The sequence below is a fragment of the Gadus chalcogrammus genome, chromosome 1 (assembly GCF_026213295.1).
Source record: "Gadus chalcogrammus isolate NIFS_2021 chromosome 1, NIFS_Gcha_1.0, whole genome shotgun sequence".
NCBI lineage: Eukaryota > Metazoa > Chordata > Actinopteri > Gadiformes > Gadidae > Gadus > Gadus chalcogrammus.
Genome location: NC_079412.1, coordinates 26,861,525 through 26,879,079, shown reverse-complemented (window position 1 = coordinate 26,879,079; position 17,555 = coordinate 26,861,525). Strand labels below are relative to the sequence as shown.

The following is a 17,555-nucleotide window of genomic DNA, read 5'->3' as shown; positions in this document are numbered from 1 at the left end:
TTAGAAAGTGCTCCCTTCGCGGTATCACTGGGATATCGTATTTGATTTTAAACAACCGCACCAGGCTACCACAATATTCCATAAGAAAATAAGGTTATTATTGATTGAATACAAATGGAACATTTTAGAGCATAGACACATTGAGCTGCAGCAGAACGAAAACCCTTATTGTAAACAAACTTTATATGACTTAAATGTTTATTTGAGGGCAGGATGGGTGGGGGGGGGTATTGAGAGAGAAAGCAGGCAGACCTTAGACACACACACACAGACACACACACACACACACACACACTGGTACTTAAACACACACACACGCACGCACGTGCGCACACACACACACACACACACACACACACACACACACACACACACACACACACACACACACACACACACACACACACACACACACACACACACAGACACTCACAGAAGCATAGGGATGGAATAAAAATTAGCAGCAGTGGAAAAGAGACTGGGCAGTGTGTGAAAGAGAGGAGAGAGACGGGGGGTGTTGGTAGTAAGCGAGAGAGAGTGAGAGAGAGGGAGAAAGCAAAAGAAGGCGAGAGACGAGGTGTTGGTAGTGAGAGAGAGAGAGGGATAGATCGAGAGAGGGAGGGAGGGAGAGGGAGTGAGAGAATGATGAGCCAAGCGGAGGATTAGCATGGCAGCTCTCTCGGCGAGCATTTGTGGAGCTAATGCAAAATTACCGCACACAGGCAGACAATGACATGCACACTCAGACACACACACACACGCACACTAACACTCACATACACACAGTACATCCACACACAGAGTTGCATGACCCTGTCCCGATAGATTGAGTGAACATTCTAATACATCCCGGTGAAACAGGTCTCCAAACCTCACACATTCAACAGTTAGATTGGATTTACAGACATCTGTTCATTTTAGTCTTATGCAAACTAGGTCAAAAAGCGGAGAAAAAGGATGTTTGACTGCATATCTGACGGCCTCCACTGCATACCAGATTCACAATTAATTACCTTTATCTATAACGATGCTTGTTTCTTAAAACTGATCAAACACTCTTTCAATACAGATTTTATATCTGTATTTAAATCCCACAGCTCCTGCTTGACCTAACCCAAACCTGGGAAATCCTTGGGATTTGCGGATATGATTTTGGGAATACTTGATGAAGTGTAGCCTGTGTACAGGTCCAGTTGGTAGCCGGCAGCAGAAAACTGTTCTAAGTCTGTTTTTCCACTGATAAGAGAATGTACTGCAAGCTAAAAAGGAATATAACAAGTGGCTAAAAAAAGCAAGTCAGAGACGGTACGTTTGAGGGATGAACTGATATCTGTTGTCATCCAAAAAATACTGTTGTCAGTTCGGCATGTCGTATGAGAAATGTTTGAACTAAACAATCATAGAGCAGCATTGGCTGACAAGAAGCTTGTTGTCCTGACATGGGGTTTGTTGATATATTATCATTGCAATCATTTCCTTCCAGGTACAAGGCACCCTGTTAAAGAGACCATTACAATTTGGATATTTCTGGTGATGAATCATGTGAACACCTTAAACAAACATGGTACTTCCAGCTTTTCAGTGTCGGGAGAAATTGCGGGCATGAGGGCAGTTGATGAAACATGGTGGATGGATGAGCATCATAACTTCTAGACCTGGCTGATGTGCAAGCTGCTGGCCTGTAGCCTTGTGATAATGTGAAGAGTGCTGTTAAGCACATCCATAGCTTCTCTGTGACTGCCCACTAAGAGATGGGGAAAGTAGCTGTTCTAATGCAACCTCAAAGAGTGGCTAATAAAGCCTCAGAGTGCCCAAAAGTGCGGACATCCTTTTCATCCTTGCCTCTTTCCTGTGAGTTCTACCTCTAAAAGGCCAAAGCTGTTTACCCCCCGCTCATTCCGATCATCGTGACGTCATCAGCACTGTTTATCACCCTATACATGTGTTTGGGTCCGTCACGGAAAGTTGTGAGGGTCAATACCATTCCTTGTTTGTGTGGGGGGTGAGAGTGCGTATGGGTGTTTATGTGTGTTTGTATGTCTATATATATGTTAATGTGCGTGCATGATGTGCGTGCATGGGGAAAAGGTTATAACCGACATGTTTCGCAACCAGCGGGTATGTATTGCTGTCTGTCTCTGTACACCACTGTATGCATCCATGTCTGTCTCTCTCTCTCTCTCTCTCTCCCTAACCTCCTGCTCGCCCACTCCCACTCCCTCTCTCCCCGGCCCCTCCCCCGTGGCTCTTTGTCTGGTCGAGTGAGTATACAGAGGGGATGCAGGGAGTTAATTACAGTGGGTGCCAGTCAGTCCAGAACAAAAACCCTGCACAGACAGCACAACTGGGGCGGCAGAACACTCAACGGCTTCCACCCGGTGCTGCCCTGGTCCGGCTCAGCCCACCCCCAGGGTAGTAGAACATCCCCAATCATAGGCTGACCTGGCAAAACAACCGGCAGCAGGGGGGGGGGGGTCTGGAGCAGGGGGGCCTGTAGTGGGCGCCGGGGGGGGGGGGGTCTGAATAGAGCCGTCTGAGTCTGGTCTGCCACAAGTGAACCAGACCGAGGCCAAGAAGGCCAAGAGAACTGACTGGTTGAGCTGGTAGCAGCAGCATTCTGGGCTGAATGCCTGGAGTGCTTCAGGTTGCTGTGGAGATAAATGTTGTTAGTGCCTCCGAGAGAGATGTTGTTATTGAATGTGTCTTTTTTTTGGAAAACCCGACAAGAGCTCTGCCTTTACAATTATTTTTGAGAGAAACAGTCTCGCTGCACAGGAGCTGATGGTGTTTATCCTGGTAATATTAGCAGAGTGTATAGGGTTACCGGCCTGACGCACAAGGAAACTCCATTCTGAAACCTACATTTAGCCCCTGTTGTGAATCGACTGGGCCATGCCAGATACAGGGAAAGGATCGGTTTGTCACGCTATTAATTGGAGAATTGTTGGTGGTGCACAAGTTACAACTGTCTTTCGCGTTCCAATGATCATTGTTGACCTTTGAGAGTTTGGTCGTACACAGCGTTGACCTAATCCACCTGACCTAACAGCAGAAAGGGGAGGAGTTGGTATTTATGTATTTGATTACAAAACAAACAGTTGGATTAGCACAGGAAAACTAAAAATATGCTATTGACCTGTGAGCTTATTTTAGCACTTGCTAGAATGGGCAAAGTACAGAATAATTTATTAGAGTAGATCCATATCAATAGGATAATATTGACAAGAGGCATATTTGTCGGAAGTAGAGACAGTTAACTGGTGTCCTGTGGCCAATTCCAAGCTGCTCTAACGGTGGTCCCAAACCGGTCATATAATCAGTGATGGTCTATTAAGGGACCATGTATTCCCCAAAGTCTGGCATAGCTAATTCAGATGAACGCTTGCCAAAATGACTTCAATGATTTAAGGTATTCTAAATCTTGCTGAGTATTACAGCTTACCACGTCAGTTTGATTACAATGGAATTTAAACACCCTCCTTGTATTAGAGCCATTATTAGGGACCGCTAATGACCTCAAGTGTACGGAAGTTTGGTAAAGCTAAACCAACCAAGCTAATTGTATTTAGTAATTATAGTGTCCAAGCATACACTGTAGAATATCATGGTAATAACTGGCTGAACTAAACCTGACTGACATCAATACACACAAACATGTTTAAGCACAGACACACAAAAGCAAAACCCTTAGACATAATTATTAGTGGCATTATCGTTGTCCTTTCACAGCAAAGCACATGCTCCAATATGCCTGGTTTGAGACGTCTTTGGGGAGGGGACCCTTGTACGCCCTGTTATTAAAGCCCCATAGCACACCTAAGTCCATAATCAGCATGCACATTGCGCTTTCTGAGGAACCGAAAGCAGAAGCCCTTTGACAGAACAGAGCAAATGTGTTTCATTTCAATTTGAGTAAAGAGAAGTCAAGTAATATTCTAGGCTGTCTTTAAATCCCAAACTGTCTCATAGACATTACAGAAATTAGGAGGCACTCATTGAACATCAGGGTCCATGGTAAAATGACGAGTGGGAGGAAATTGACTTTTGAGACCAACTGGACAAGCTGTTTACTTGTCATCAACTTTGTAGCCATGGAGAAGGGCAGTGGAGATCTGTTCAAAAGGATCACCAATTACATTCTCTGTTTGATTTACAAAAATGCTCAGAGTGAAGTAAGTTTACAGAAGGGTTTCCTTTGGGAGTGGGAACATTTTCCCCCAACTGTCTAAAAGCTTGAATAACATTTACACTATATTCGTTTAGCAAACCAAGCCTTCCAAGTGCTCCTTAACTACCCCTTGAGATATTCCAGACTTGATATCGTGAGCTTCTTCCGCTCTTATCTCATACAGGGCAGTAGCATATATAGTCCAATTCAATTATATGTTAGGTGGAGTTGAGCTAGGCTTTATTGCTCCAACCAAACTGTCAGGGTCAACCCGTTCTGCATGGGTTTATTCTGCTACCATCAGGTCGTCTTAGGATGTCGGTTGAGAACCAGGCGATATACGGTCTCCTTGGTCCCTAATGCTATTTAATAGATAATAGCACTAATCTGCTTATGGCACACTGTATCTGAAGTCGTCTGACCTGCCCCTGGGTACACTTGGGTTGTTATTGTTCTTGTTTAATTACTAGTTAATGGTTGTGCTTCTCAGTCTGTATTTATTTTGTGACACTGGCTGCGATACAATTGAACTCGAACTTGAACTGTGTTCAACGAGTTCCACGAATTGCCCTGTTATGTTTAAATCTTCAAGATATATGCGCCTGTCCATACAAACAAATCAAGCACTGCCGGAACAAGACCAGAAAAATCGATGGCGGTGGTGGCCGGTGAACTTGGCCTCTGGGAGCCATTCGGTTGTAATCCCTGCTCCTTCTCTACCAGTCCTTTCCCCCAGTCTCGTCTGCTGTAGATTACTGTAATCTAATTCTGGACGGCCACAAACGGTAAAAGGCTTTACTCCCACACACCCCGGGTCCATAAAGTAGACCAGGTCATGCATGTGCACGATCCACCTGCACCCAAAATAACCCGTGCATGTCCCCGGTGCCGGCCCTGTGACATGAGGCTAGCTGGCCGTATCGATCTCACTGCTGGTGGAATATCATTGCCACCCGGTGTTCCGCTCTCCAGACAGACGCTCCACTGTAGTCAGTAGAAAAATAAAATCAATACTGGATGAGTCAGACTTTTTTTGCGCTGTCAATGCGATCGTCATGTTTCGACGGGACGGGGACGGGGGGGGGGGGCGCATGGGGGGGGCTCACGTGTCCTGGTAACCCTAAGCACCCACCCTCCCCAAAAACGTGTCTCGTTGTAGGCCATATCTGGCTGCTTCCGCCCCTGTGTTTTACGAGCCTGCTTAACCCCTTAGCTCAACCTTCTGCCTGGCCAGGTGTCTGGTCCCAAACTGTCTGCGGTGGAAAAGGCTGGGTGACCTTCCGGGGTAGACCAGAGTGTGTTCTACAAGTGCATTAGGCTAGACGAGCTCAGCACTCAACACACAGGACTCTGTAGCATGTTGCATGTAGCACAGCCAGCCACACACATGTAAGTGAGTCAGAAAGAGAAACTGAAAGTGGAATAGAAAGTATGTGTGTGTGTGTGTGTGTGTGTGTGTGTGTGTGTGTGTGTGTGTGTGTGTGTGTGTGTGTGTGTGTGTGTCTGTGTGTGTGTCTGTGTGTGTGTGTGTGTGTGTGTGCGTGTCCTCAACCCAGTTTTAAATAGCTGCTGCATTGTTTACAGCCAAGTGCGTCCATTCGTAAGCCTGCCCAAAATGGAGGCTGTGCGCCAGCCAACTGAGTCTGTTAAACTGCCCTCATTAAATGCTGTGGGTCATTACACAAAATCAACATGCTAATATTCACTGTTGTTATTCTTATTTATTTTGTTAATAGCTTGCATATTATCAGCACTACTGCAGCAGTTTGACCGGACTAGAGTCACTCCTTCAGTTTACAATGAAGGCATGTTGACCTGGAGGAACTTTGGCATGGATGAGAGTCACCCACAGCAGGGTCACAAAGGGTCCCGTTCATAGTTCCAGTCTCCTCCACCCCCACCCTTTTTCTCTCCCTCTTGGCCTCCATCTCTTTGTGAGTCTGTCGTTTCTTCTATCCATTAATCCGGGAGATCCAGGAGTCTGTTTTCCTTCTTATTTGTTGCCTGTGAGCAATCTTAGTGAGTAGCTCCTTTGTCTGCCGAGCGTGGATGACGATATCTGTTGGTTCTACTAAAGAGGTGCAATGATTCACAAAAGTCACATTGTGGACCTTTATGCACTCCCAGGGTGTATCAATTTGAGCTCAGCTCAATATGTATTACAATTCCAATGAGTTCAATTCACTTGATTAAAGACAAGCTCTACAGTAGCATCACCCATACAGACACAACACAACAGCTTCTCCCCACTTAATTAAGTGCGGCATTCACAAACAGAACAGCTTTTCTCTCAATGGAATTGAGTGTTACACACATGCAAAATGAATGCCGGTCAGTGGATAGCATTGCAGCCTTATTTGAAGGACCTTGAAAAACACTCGCTAAGGTGTGCGCCACGGAGAATTGATCGTATGCATCTTATTAAATATACAGGCCTGCCTTATCAGCAAGTTAATATTAGCCGGCTAATGTAAATATAAAACTTTGAAAGAACAGAGAACAGTTGTGTCACGTGACCCCAGCGGCCGCCAACGCGGCAGTTATCCCATCCAGCCTGTGAAGCCGCCAAGTACCAGTGGAATAGCCCTCTCAGTGGTACCAACCGCGGCCATTGTACTCTGATGTGTTAAGCAGCCTTGTGGATTGAAAAGGCTACTCTGACTTATTCATGATGCACTTGAACAGCGCTATCGCCTTTCGCTTATAGCCTCTGTTTGTTGTTGTGCCGCCGTTTGTGTGTTTGTGTGTGTGTATGTGTGTGTGTGTGGGGGGGGATAATCTGTGGTGGGAATCAGTCTTGCAAGCAGGAAGATAATTACGTAACTCTAGGGGACTTTGGTTGACCCAAGGGTGGTCTGATGCAGCACGTAGAGTCAGGCAGCTTGGGGTGCAAGGAGCAGGATGCAGAAAAGTGACGTGTGGACAACCACGCTGATGTGCGGACCAAGACACACACGCAGGCACCCTGTCTCAGACACTCAGACAGGATGCTCTGACGGAACAATGACAAAAACGGGGAAACCAAAGCACCACACTTGCTCTGGTTTCAGTAGTGTCACATAACCTGTCCTTTCCCAGTGAAAAACAATTGCTGTCATGGTTGTATAGGTTAAAATATATGAATTATGAAATGTTCCTGGCCCTAGCTAAATGTAACACATGAATTGCTAGACTAGCCAAAACTGATTGTTGTAATCACTTCTCTATTTGTTCAGAGAGAATCTCTGAGGGATCGTGATTCATTCAATATAATTCCTATGATACAGTGTTCTTGTACCTATTTGCTTTATTTAACAGACAGATTAGAATGCACAAATTGAGGTTGTTCACCTAAGTAGAAGAGGTAGTGGCAGCCACCGTTCGGCAGACTCGCCATTTAGATAAAAATGAACACACTGTCTGGAACACGCACACACACGCTCACATATTATGCATGCAAGCACACACACACACACACACACACAGACACACACACACACACACACACACACACACACACACACACACACACACACACACACACACACACACACACACACACACACACACACACACACACACACACACACACACTCACACATACTTTTTCATGCATACACACAAACATTTAGAGGCAGATGGAGTAAAAGTGAGTAGAGAAGGTGGGGGGGAGGGCAGGCCCAGGGCATGCATCTTATTTTTAGCCACACCATCCCCGTCAATTCTAGGTCTCTGGTTCCAGTGAATAAATGGGGGGGGAGACTACTTCCAGAAAAGGGCATTGTGTCGGCAGAGACAGAGAGAGAAGCTTTCGGACAAGATGATTCACAGACGGAAAGAAGGGAGAGTGAGTGAGGGGGAGACGGAGCAGAAGAAGAAAGAGAGAGAATGGAAGGGACTATGAAGAGAGGGGCTGATTTAAATGAGGAGGGCAGCAGCGATCCGCCTGCTTACCTCAGAACACCTGCCGACTGCGAGGTGTTGGGTAAACAGCGCGGCACTACATTGAATCGATCGATGGAAACGGTTGCTGAGAGGCGTGTTATTTTTAGGAAGGCCCATGTGCAACACCCAAATGGCTGTTATTGTCTCCTCAAGCGCTGAACGTACATTATGTTTCAGAATCCATACTTAAGGTTATAGAATAGAATTTAGACTTCTATAAAGGGTCATTTTTATTGATTGATTCAGTGACCCTGCAAATTTGCCCTCAGTTACTGGATTAGCCATGGCATGTTGAATATCTATTTTTCTTCATTGATGTATTCATTTATGCTAACGAGTGATAAATTATGTTTTTTAACATTGAAGTAGAAACATTCCACCCTTATATAAAGCTATTTCGAGGAATTTCTGCATGAGGCTTATTTCTGAATAGCTTTTGTACAGCTGATTGTCACAGACCAAATGGCTTTAGTCTCTGGCTATCCCTAGTCCTGTGGGACTCTCCCTGTGCCCCCGTCAATGGGATTTCTACAGCATCAATACCAATCCGCCATACTGTGGAAACGACATGGCAGATGCAGCAGAACCGTGCGGTCACTGGGTGGTGGCTGGCCTCCCGTACAACTCTTGTTTTGCTAGCACCATCTAGTGGCAGGGGGTGTGTAGTGCCAGTGCCACCAGTCTTGACAAAACGGGTGTGCTGTTTCCAGGTTGCTTAATAATTCAGCAGCTCCCTCGTAGCAGCATCTGTCACTAATGGCCTGCGATTGTTCCAGTGCTTGTATCACTGTGTCCCTGAAAGCATCATTGATCTCAATGTTTCGGTTGTTTAAGATAGTGTAATGGATTGGAAGTGATAGTGTGTTTGGTTATGTTAGCTTGCCTGTCCTTCCATCTATTCTAGTTTCTGTACTGTATGCAATAAGGAAGTAGATACCAACAATATGGGAACATAGTCAGAATCTTATCTGTACACACTCAGACAGAACACCACGTACCCACACAAACACCCACACCCACACACACACTGTGTATGTGTCTGCCTGTATTGTATGTTCAGATGAAGCTGCTGAGTCTTAAATACTGACATGCGTTCCCTTTCCTTTAGGACCGTAAGCTAACCAAAGCAGAGCAGCAGCGCTTCAAGGAGGAGGCTGAGATGCTGAAGGGGCTCCAGCACCCCAACATCGTGCGCTTCTACGACTCCTGGGAGTCTGCGCTTCGGGGCAAGAAGTGCATCGTCCTGGTTACCGAGCTCATGACCTCCGGAACCCTTAAAACGTCAGGGATCCCTTCCTCATTCTCGTCCTCTAGATCGCTTTCAGAGTGGAACTAGAACAATATTTACACTATTTGTTTTAGTTCGGGGTACCATAAACTGTTGCCTGTTTATAAACAGTTGATAAATTGCCAAAGTAAAATATCTAAATATTAATTTAGTGTGTGAATAATCATAAAAAGATTAGCCATAATTCCAGGGATTTTTTTTTTGCAAATAGAGAAAGCAAGAGCAATTCAGATCCTTCAAATCATTGATATCAAGGAAACAATTAAATCAAACGTTTAACATGACCTTATTACAGCATGATTCCATTAGCATGGACGGTTTGTTTTTTATTTTCCGGCAGGTCAAATGTTTCATTGAAAATCAATGTTAATTCAATGAGTGTTGGGTTTCTAATCATTTTACATTGTTTGATTATCCGACCTGCGATGTGATGGAAGTGATCTCCCTCAGTTTCTTTTTGCGCTTCACATATCCCATTACATCTAATCCTTTAATGTATAGAATACCAAAGACTCCCCCCTGTATCCCCCCCCTCTCTCCACAGTTACCTTAAACGCTTCAAGGTGATGAAGCCCAAAGTCCTTCGGAGCTGGTGCAGGCAGATCCTAAAAGGCCTTCACTTCCTCCACACCCGAACCCCTCCTATCGTCCACCGGGACCTCAAGTGTGATAACATCTTCATCACGGGGCCCACGGGCTCCGTGAAGATAGGAGACCTGGGACTAGCTACACTAATGAGAACCTCCTTCGCCAAGAGTGTCATAGGTAGGCTACAAGGAAAATATGAATGGAAAAAGAACAGTGTGGTGAGTGTACATCCTGGTGCCCTGCTTGCTATGGATTAAAGATTATTGTTGACACGGCCGGCATTCATCCCGGCAGCACTTAGTGTTGGAGAACGGTGCGAGCTACGATATTTATCCAAGCACAGAATGTGGATAAGAGAGGGGCAGGCTGATGTCAAAGATTGCCCAGGAAGTAAGCTTCTCTATTGATGGAGTGGTTCAATGGTTTTATTGAAAAATGTTTTCACTTTCGGTACTTAATTCTCTCTTTACTGTAACATGAGCCCATCAAACAGGAACATAATGGTTAAGGGATTCTCTTACTCATTTTAATTTAAAACATTCTTCCTCGGACTGTATTAGAGCCTATAATAGGTCACAATGTTGCACATATTACAATGATCAAAACCCCAAACACCTCGTCTTGTCAACATACCAACATGCTATTTGATATTAACACCTTACCCAGCTCTTGGCCTCAATATCCGGATGCTAGAGTAAACACAGACACAGTGTTTGCTGACGGTGGTAAAGTGAAACTGTGATGTGTCAAAGCCACTGTCTGTGTTGTGCGCAGGAACCCCAGAGTTCATGGCACCGGAGATGTACGAAGAGCACTACGATGAGTCGGTGGACGTCTATGCTTTCGGCATGTGCATGCTGGAGATGGCCACCTCCGAGTACCCGTACTCGGAGTGTCAGAACGCAGCACAGATCTATCGCAAAGTCACAAGTGTGAGTTCCCCCCCACCTGACTGCAACATGGATAAACAGTATAGCCCTTGATTAGTTCAGTGAACGTGTCTCAACCGTTCAACTGCTTTTTTCAGCTCAATGAGGTCGTCTACAAATTCATTTTACAAATAAAAAAAAACAATGGAGGAGAATAAACGTGTCACCCATGTCCCCCCGTGCAGGGCATAAAACCAGCCAGCTTTGATAAAGTCAACGACCCGGAGATTAAAGAGATCATCGAGTGCTGCATTCGTCAGAACCAAAGCCAGAGGCAAGCAGATTTCTCTCTTCCCTTATCGACACATGACATGTAGCGTTGTCTCGGCCAGGCATGCTGATGTGGCACTCGGTGCATGACACCCCTGTTTCTCCCCTCTGCTCCCTAAAGACTGTCCGTCCGCGATCTCCTGAACCACGCGTTCTTCGGGGAGGACACGGGGGTGCGGGTGGAGCTGGCAGAGGAGGACACGGGCAGCCAGGACTGTCTGGCCCTTCGGATTTGGGTGGAGGATCCCAAGAAACTGAAGGGCAAGCATAAGGATAACGAGGCCATCGAGTTCAGCTACGACCTGGAGAACGACAGCGCGGAGGAGGTGGCCATGGAGATGGTGGGTTCAGAGCAGTCTAGAACGCTGAACTCTCTCAGGGTTTATAGCAATTATTTTTACCAATTGACTAATGGTACTTTGACCTGCGTTATTTTATTTAATTGAACAGTTTATTGTTCTATCATATATTTGATTTTTTTTGATTTTTTTGTGCCTTTATGTACAGAATAGTGAAAAGTAATAGTAAAGGGGGTTCAAAGGAAGAGGGATCGACATGAAGCATAGGAGCCAAACCTACATATGTTAGCAGATTAGCAGGTTGAGCCACCGGCCGCACCGGGTGCTTTATTATTGCTGTTGCTTTAGTATTGTTATTGTTAAGTAAGGCTTCTTCGTATTAATTAGCGAATAACACTCCCAGCGTACAATTGACCAACGTTAGTTTGAAATGTGATCCATCCTCTAATCGATGCATGTATCATTGATTATCACTCTCTTGCTGTCTGTGCTCCCTCCCTTTGTCTCTCTGGTCCCAGGTGAAGTCAGGCTTCTTCCACGAGAGCGATGCCAAGTTGGTGGGCAAGTCCATCCGGGACCGGGTCACGCTGATCAAGAAGTCTCGGGAGCGCCGTGTGCAGCAGCAGCAGTTACTCCAGCAGCAGCAACAGCAGCAGCAGCAGCAGGACCTGGAGGAGCGGAGAGACTCTGGTATTCAACCTTTCACCTGCTCCCACCCCTCCTGCCCCTCCTCCCTGGGACCCTCAGCAGCCGGCCAGGTGGCCCCTAGAGGTGGCGGAGTAGCAGGGCAGGAGCCGGAGGAAGCATTAGAGGCGGAGCAGCGCGCCAGGCAGCAGCATGTTCTAAGTGGGGCCTCGGCTCTCGGCCTGCCAGGTAAAGTCCCAAAGTAACAGCATGCAAATAGTGTCTTCCATATATGTTAGCTATCAGGTTTGTATACAAATATAACACAAATATTGTAGATCGTGAGTGGAGGAAGACTGATAACATTTTCAAGATTGTCTCTTCGTTGTGTGTAAATGACGAGTATAGTGATTGTAAATATGGTATTTGTTTGCTGTGTATTTTATCTTTGACTTTGTCCAGAAGGTGAAACCATTGGATCAGCCAGTTGTGAATCATATGCAAGTGACCAGAGCCATGTCTACTCCCATCAAGGAGAGTCCTACGCCCACTCCCACCCTAGCTACGCCTCCACTGCTTCCGTAAGTCTGCGGACTCCTTCACCACATACTAACTTCAAAAAAGGGTTAGGGTTACCCTAACCCTAACCCTATTAAAAAATAATTATTGTAAATATCATGTTTTCTTCTCCTGCGTTATAGAGTACTGGGATGACTTCTCATCCCGGAATGCTCCCCATTGGTCAGAGTGGAGGTGTTCCAAATGTGCCTATTGGTCAGAGCGGTGGCATCTCCGGCCTCTCCATTGGCCAGAGTGGAGGGGCATCTCTTGGCCAGACATTTATTCAACCTGCAAGCATGGCAACACAGGTCTTACCCAGTGTAACGCAACAATACTCTCAGGTTAATTTACCCACTTGTTCAATGTTGCATACTTGATTTGCATGATAGATGATGAAAGAGAAATTTCTAAAATGGGTTGATTTTCAAGTACCACAATATTAAAATTGTATTCCCTTAAATAACCCATTAACACAATTACAAATCCTTGTTGTAACTGAATTGGGATGGGTGCCAGATGCTTACTTTATCCTGTAATAATTAGAAATGCCTTGATAATTACTGACCCTTGCCAAAGCTTACTTGTACCTAATTCTTCTACCACTGTCTTTTCCTCTACCCCTTGTCTCTTACAACACCACTCATCTTACTGCCATTACCACTGAAAAAAAAACATAGCCATACATTTCAGATGGGTCCCAGATTGCCAATTCCAATGCATTGGCCCCCTCCCAGTCATATATGCCCCCCATCTCGCAACAAGCGCCCCTTAATATGCTGGCTACCTCCCTCTCGGCTGGTGATCCTACTGGACTAGCAGGGGGCATGGTGCCCCTCGCTCAGCAGACCCAGCCCACTGCCACTCCTATGCAGCCCCCTGACATCATCCCTCAGGCAGCACAACAGCAAGCGCAGCCTGTCATGATCTCTCAGCCGGCCATTGTCCAACAACAACAGACAGGGATGGAGCCACACACCACCAGCGTACAGCAGCAACACCAAATGGAGGTCCATGCCGCTCTGCTTCAACAGAAGCATGCTAGCGCTGCTCAGCAGCCTCAGCTAGCCGCTGAAACGCTGATGGCTGACCAGCGGCAGCAGAGCCTTTCCACCACGGCCACCCATCAACATCCACCTGAGCTTCAGCAGCACATGTACGTACAGCAAGCCATACCTCCGCAAACCCCTCAACAGACAGTTTTGGCAACACAGCCAAGCATGGAACAACAGCGGCAACAGGTGTTGTCATTTACCCAGCCGGCAGAGCTGCTTCACATGGATCAACATGGACAGACCCTGCTACAACAGCAACAGCAACAACAGCTTCAACAACAGCAACAACAACAACATCAACAACAGCTTCAACAACAACAGCTTCAACAACAGAATAATCAACAACACATACAGCATCAACAACAACAACACCCACAACAGTACCAACAACAGCATCAACTGCAGAACCAACAACAGCAGCAACTACAGCAACAACTACAGCACCAACAGCAGAACCAACAACAACCGCAACTACAGCAACAACCACAGCATCAACAGCAACAACCACAGCATCAACAACAGCAACAGCTTCAATCACAGCAGCAGCAGCAACAACAACAGCAACAACTACAACAGCAGCTTCAACAAAAACAAAATCATCAACAACAACTGCTACAACACCTTCAACAACAGCAAACCATTTCAATGCAGCAACAGATACCGCAGCAACAGCAAGTGGAACTTCAACAACAACAGCAACAACAACAGAACCAACACCAAGCTTTACTACTGGAGCAACATGCATGCATCCAACAGCAACAACAAGCCCAACAACAACAAGCCCAACAACAACAGCAACAACAAGCCCAACAACAACAGCAACAACAAGCCCAACAACAACAAGCCCAACAACAACAGCAACAACAAGCCCAACAGCAACCATCCCAACAACAGCAACAACAAGCCCAACAACAACAACAACAACAAAAGCAACAACAGCAACAACAGCAACAACAACAGTTGGAGCAGCAACAAGTACTTATTCAAAAACAATTACTGGAGCAACAGCAGGCCCTTCTGCACCAGCGGCAGCAAGAGCAGCAGCCCAAACAATCGTTGCTACCGCAACAACAATCCTTGCTGCAGCAGCAACCACAAGATCAGCAACAGCAAGCCATCTTACAACAACAGCTGGAGCAACATCAACAGCAAGTGATTTTACAGCAACAACAACTACATCTTGAGCAGATGCAGTCAAACCAATTACAGCCGCAGCTTGACCAATCCCATCCGCATGTTCTAATGCAAACCCCTCAGCCTCAGTTGCATCCTCTGAATGAGCAACAGCAGCAGAGCCAGATGCAACAGCAAGTGGAACAACAGCATCAGCAAGCTCTACTGCAGCAACACCTGCAGCAGCAAGTTCTTCTGCAACAACAGCATGCTCTCCTGCAGCAGCAACGCTTGGATCAACAACAAGCACAGCTCAAGCATCAGCTGGAAACACAGCAGCAGCAGGCTTTGTTACAACAGCAGCTAGAGAAACAACACCAACAAGCCCTGTTGAAACAACAGCAACAACAACAACAACAACCACAGCAACCACAAGCAGAGCCACTGCAACGGAATCAGCAGAATCAGATTCAAGAGCAACCTCAGCAACAGACTACCATTCAACAACTAGAGGCCGTCTCTCTCGAGCAACAGAGGGAGCAGCAGACTTTGATTCAACAGCCATTGACCGGCGTCCAGCAGGTGTGCCTCCCTCAGCAGAGTGTCCCTCAGTTCCCAGGGCCGAGCACAGGTCTCACCCAGGTGCAACAGCACGCTGCGCACGTACAGCAGCAGCAGAACGCGTACATGGCACAGCAGCACGCTAGCTCTGCAGCGGAGCCCATCGACTCTCAGGCAGCCGTCATGGAGGGCACCCTGCACCAAACTCAAATGATACCGCAGGCCCATCCGACACCTGTCCAGGCCACGAAACACCCCGCTCAGTCACTCGCTGCTGTGATGCAAGCTCAAGTCCCGGCCCAGCAGCGACAGAGTGACCTCCTGCCCAATAGCATAGCCCAGGTCCCAGTCCAGTTCCAGACCATGGCCGCCCCCCCGGCACCGCAGCCTCGATCAATGATGGAAGCCCCAGTCCCTCTTCAGGTGGTGACTTCCATCCAGGGCCAGCCGCCATCGGCCCAGACTCAGCAACTTCACTTGCAGGCCACACTTCCGATGGCTGCCACAATGACGCCGGGCGAGGCGGCGGCTCAGCCTTTAATCCGCCTACAGCCCCTGCATCCGGTGATGCAGAGTCAGCCTCAGCCACCACAAGGCCAAATACCAACTGACGCAACCATGATGGCTCAGCAGAACCAAGCCCCCATTCAGTCCCCGCCGGCTGTTGCCATGGCTCCCTGTCAGGTTCAACCTAACATACCAGCACAACAGACTGGCCAAATTTCAGGAATGTTACAGGCCCAGCTGCAGCCATCTGGCCAGGTGCAGGTTCAGGCTCCCACCGGCATTTTGGCGCCCCAGTATAATCAAGCCCTTCAGGCAGCAATGCCCTCAATACACCAGGACATCGTTCCACAACAGCAGCAGCCCTCTGTACTGCAGCATCAGCAGATGATTCTGTCTCCTGGCGCCATTGGAAGTGTTGGAGCAGGCGTGGCTGTCAGTTGCTCCATGGTCGACCCCATATCCTTTACATCTGCTCTTCCTCCTGTACAGCAGACGGGGCAAGCATACGTTGCTAGTCAAACAATTCAACAGCCAGCGGTTCAGAGCCAGCAGCAGTTGACGGGAAATATAGCCGTGCCTTCCGTCACCCACTCTTTACCCCAGCCGGCAACTATTCAACCTACTGGGCAGTACCAACAACCACTGCAGACGCTACCACAAATGCAAAATCAGCAACAACAAATGCAGCAACAGCAACAAATGCAACAGCAACAACAAATGCAACAACAACAAATGCAACAGCAACAAATGCATCAGCAACAGATGCAACAGCAACCAATGCAACAGCAACCAATGCAACAACAGCAGCAGCCACAACCGCCACTTCCATTTCACCAGACGCACCAGGCCCTTCCCGGTCCGGCCTCCATACAGCAACCGCTCCTCCTTCAGCAGCAAGCCCTGGATCCGAGTCAGCTGCCCCCACAGCCTCACGCGGCTCCCCAGCTGCTAACCCAGTACTCTGCCCAGATCATCTCAAAGGGCCCAGCCCAGCCGCAGTCCCCGCCCCAGGCGCTCCCGCTGTACAGTCAGATCGTCGCAGGGCAACCCCCGTCGTCCGTGCAGAGGACGCTGCCCGCCGACACACAAACCCAGACCGGCATGCAGGCCCAGGCTCAGACGCACACACAGACGCACGTCCAGACACAGGCCCACCCTCACGCACAGATCCAACCGGCCAACCCCTCTTTCGTGGCAGAGCAGGCTGCTCTTCCCCATGCCGCCTTTCCCCTCCAACAGATGCCCCCCAGTCCCACTCATACCTCCTACCCGCCAGCATCGCTAGCCACCCTCTCCCAGCTGCCCTCCCTCCACGCTCTGGCTGGCCAAGTTCCTCCAGAGCTCACCTCGCCCCCACCAGGGGGGCCGAGCACCTTACCCGGATGGGCTGACGTCCCCACCTCCCCTCCTCCTGTCGCACCTGTCCAGTTGCTTGACTCTAATGTCCCCTTGCTGTCCCAAACCTCGCTGCAAGACTGTGACCCTCCTCCATTGCTGGGCATAGCTCAGGTACAGGCCACAAGACCCACTGGGTTGTTACCTCACAACATTGTCTTCAGTTAGTTTTCTAATAGTGATTTGGTTTCCTTTTTTATCTGATATTCTCCAGCACTAATTCACGTGACAAAATTAACGTAATATTCTATTTTTCGATATTACTACAAAATTACA

General features: G+C 47.6%; 1 protein-coding gene across 1 annotated transcript in view; it reads left to right on the top strand.

The window, feature by feature from the left end:
- The window catches only part of si:dkey-151g10.3 (uncharacterized), a 48,287-nt gene that overhangs the window by 10,678 nt on the left and 20,054 nt on the right, over positions 1-17,555 (top strand). Inside the window, exons 3-11 of the mRNA XM_056597162.1 lie at positions 9,201-9,373; positions 9,925-10,145; positions 10,743-10,900; positions 11,083-11,171; positions 11,289-11,508; positions 11,985-12,339; positions 12,553-12,671; positions 12,792-12,992; positions 13,329-17,393. Of these exons, the coding sequence (XP_056453137.1) occupies positions 9,201-9,373; positions 9,925-10,145; positions 10,743-10,900; positions 11,083-11,171; positions 11,289-11,508; positions 11,985-12,339; positions 12,553-12,671; positions 12,792-12,992; positions 13,329-17,393 (5,601 nt within the window). The remainder of the gene's footprint in view (positions 1-9,200; positions 9,374-9,924; positions 10,146-10,742; positions 10,901-11,082; positions 11,172-11,288; positions 11,509-11,984; positions 12,340-12,552; positions 12,672-12,791; positions 12,993-13,328; positions 17,394-17,555) is intronic.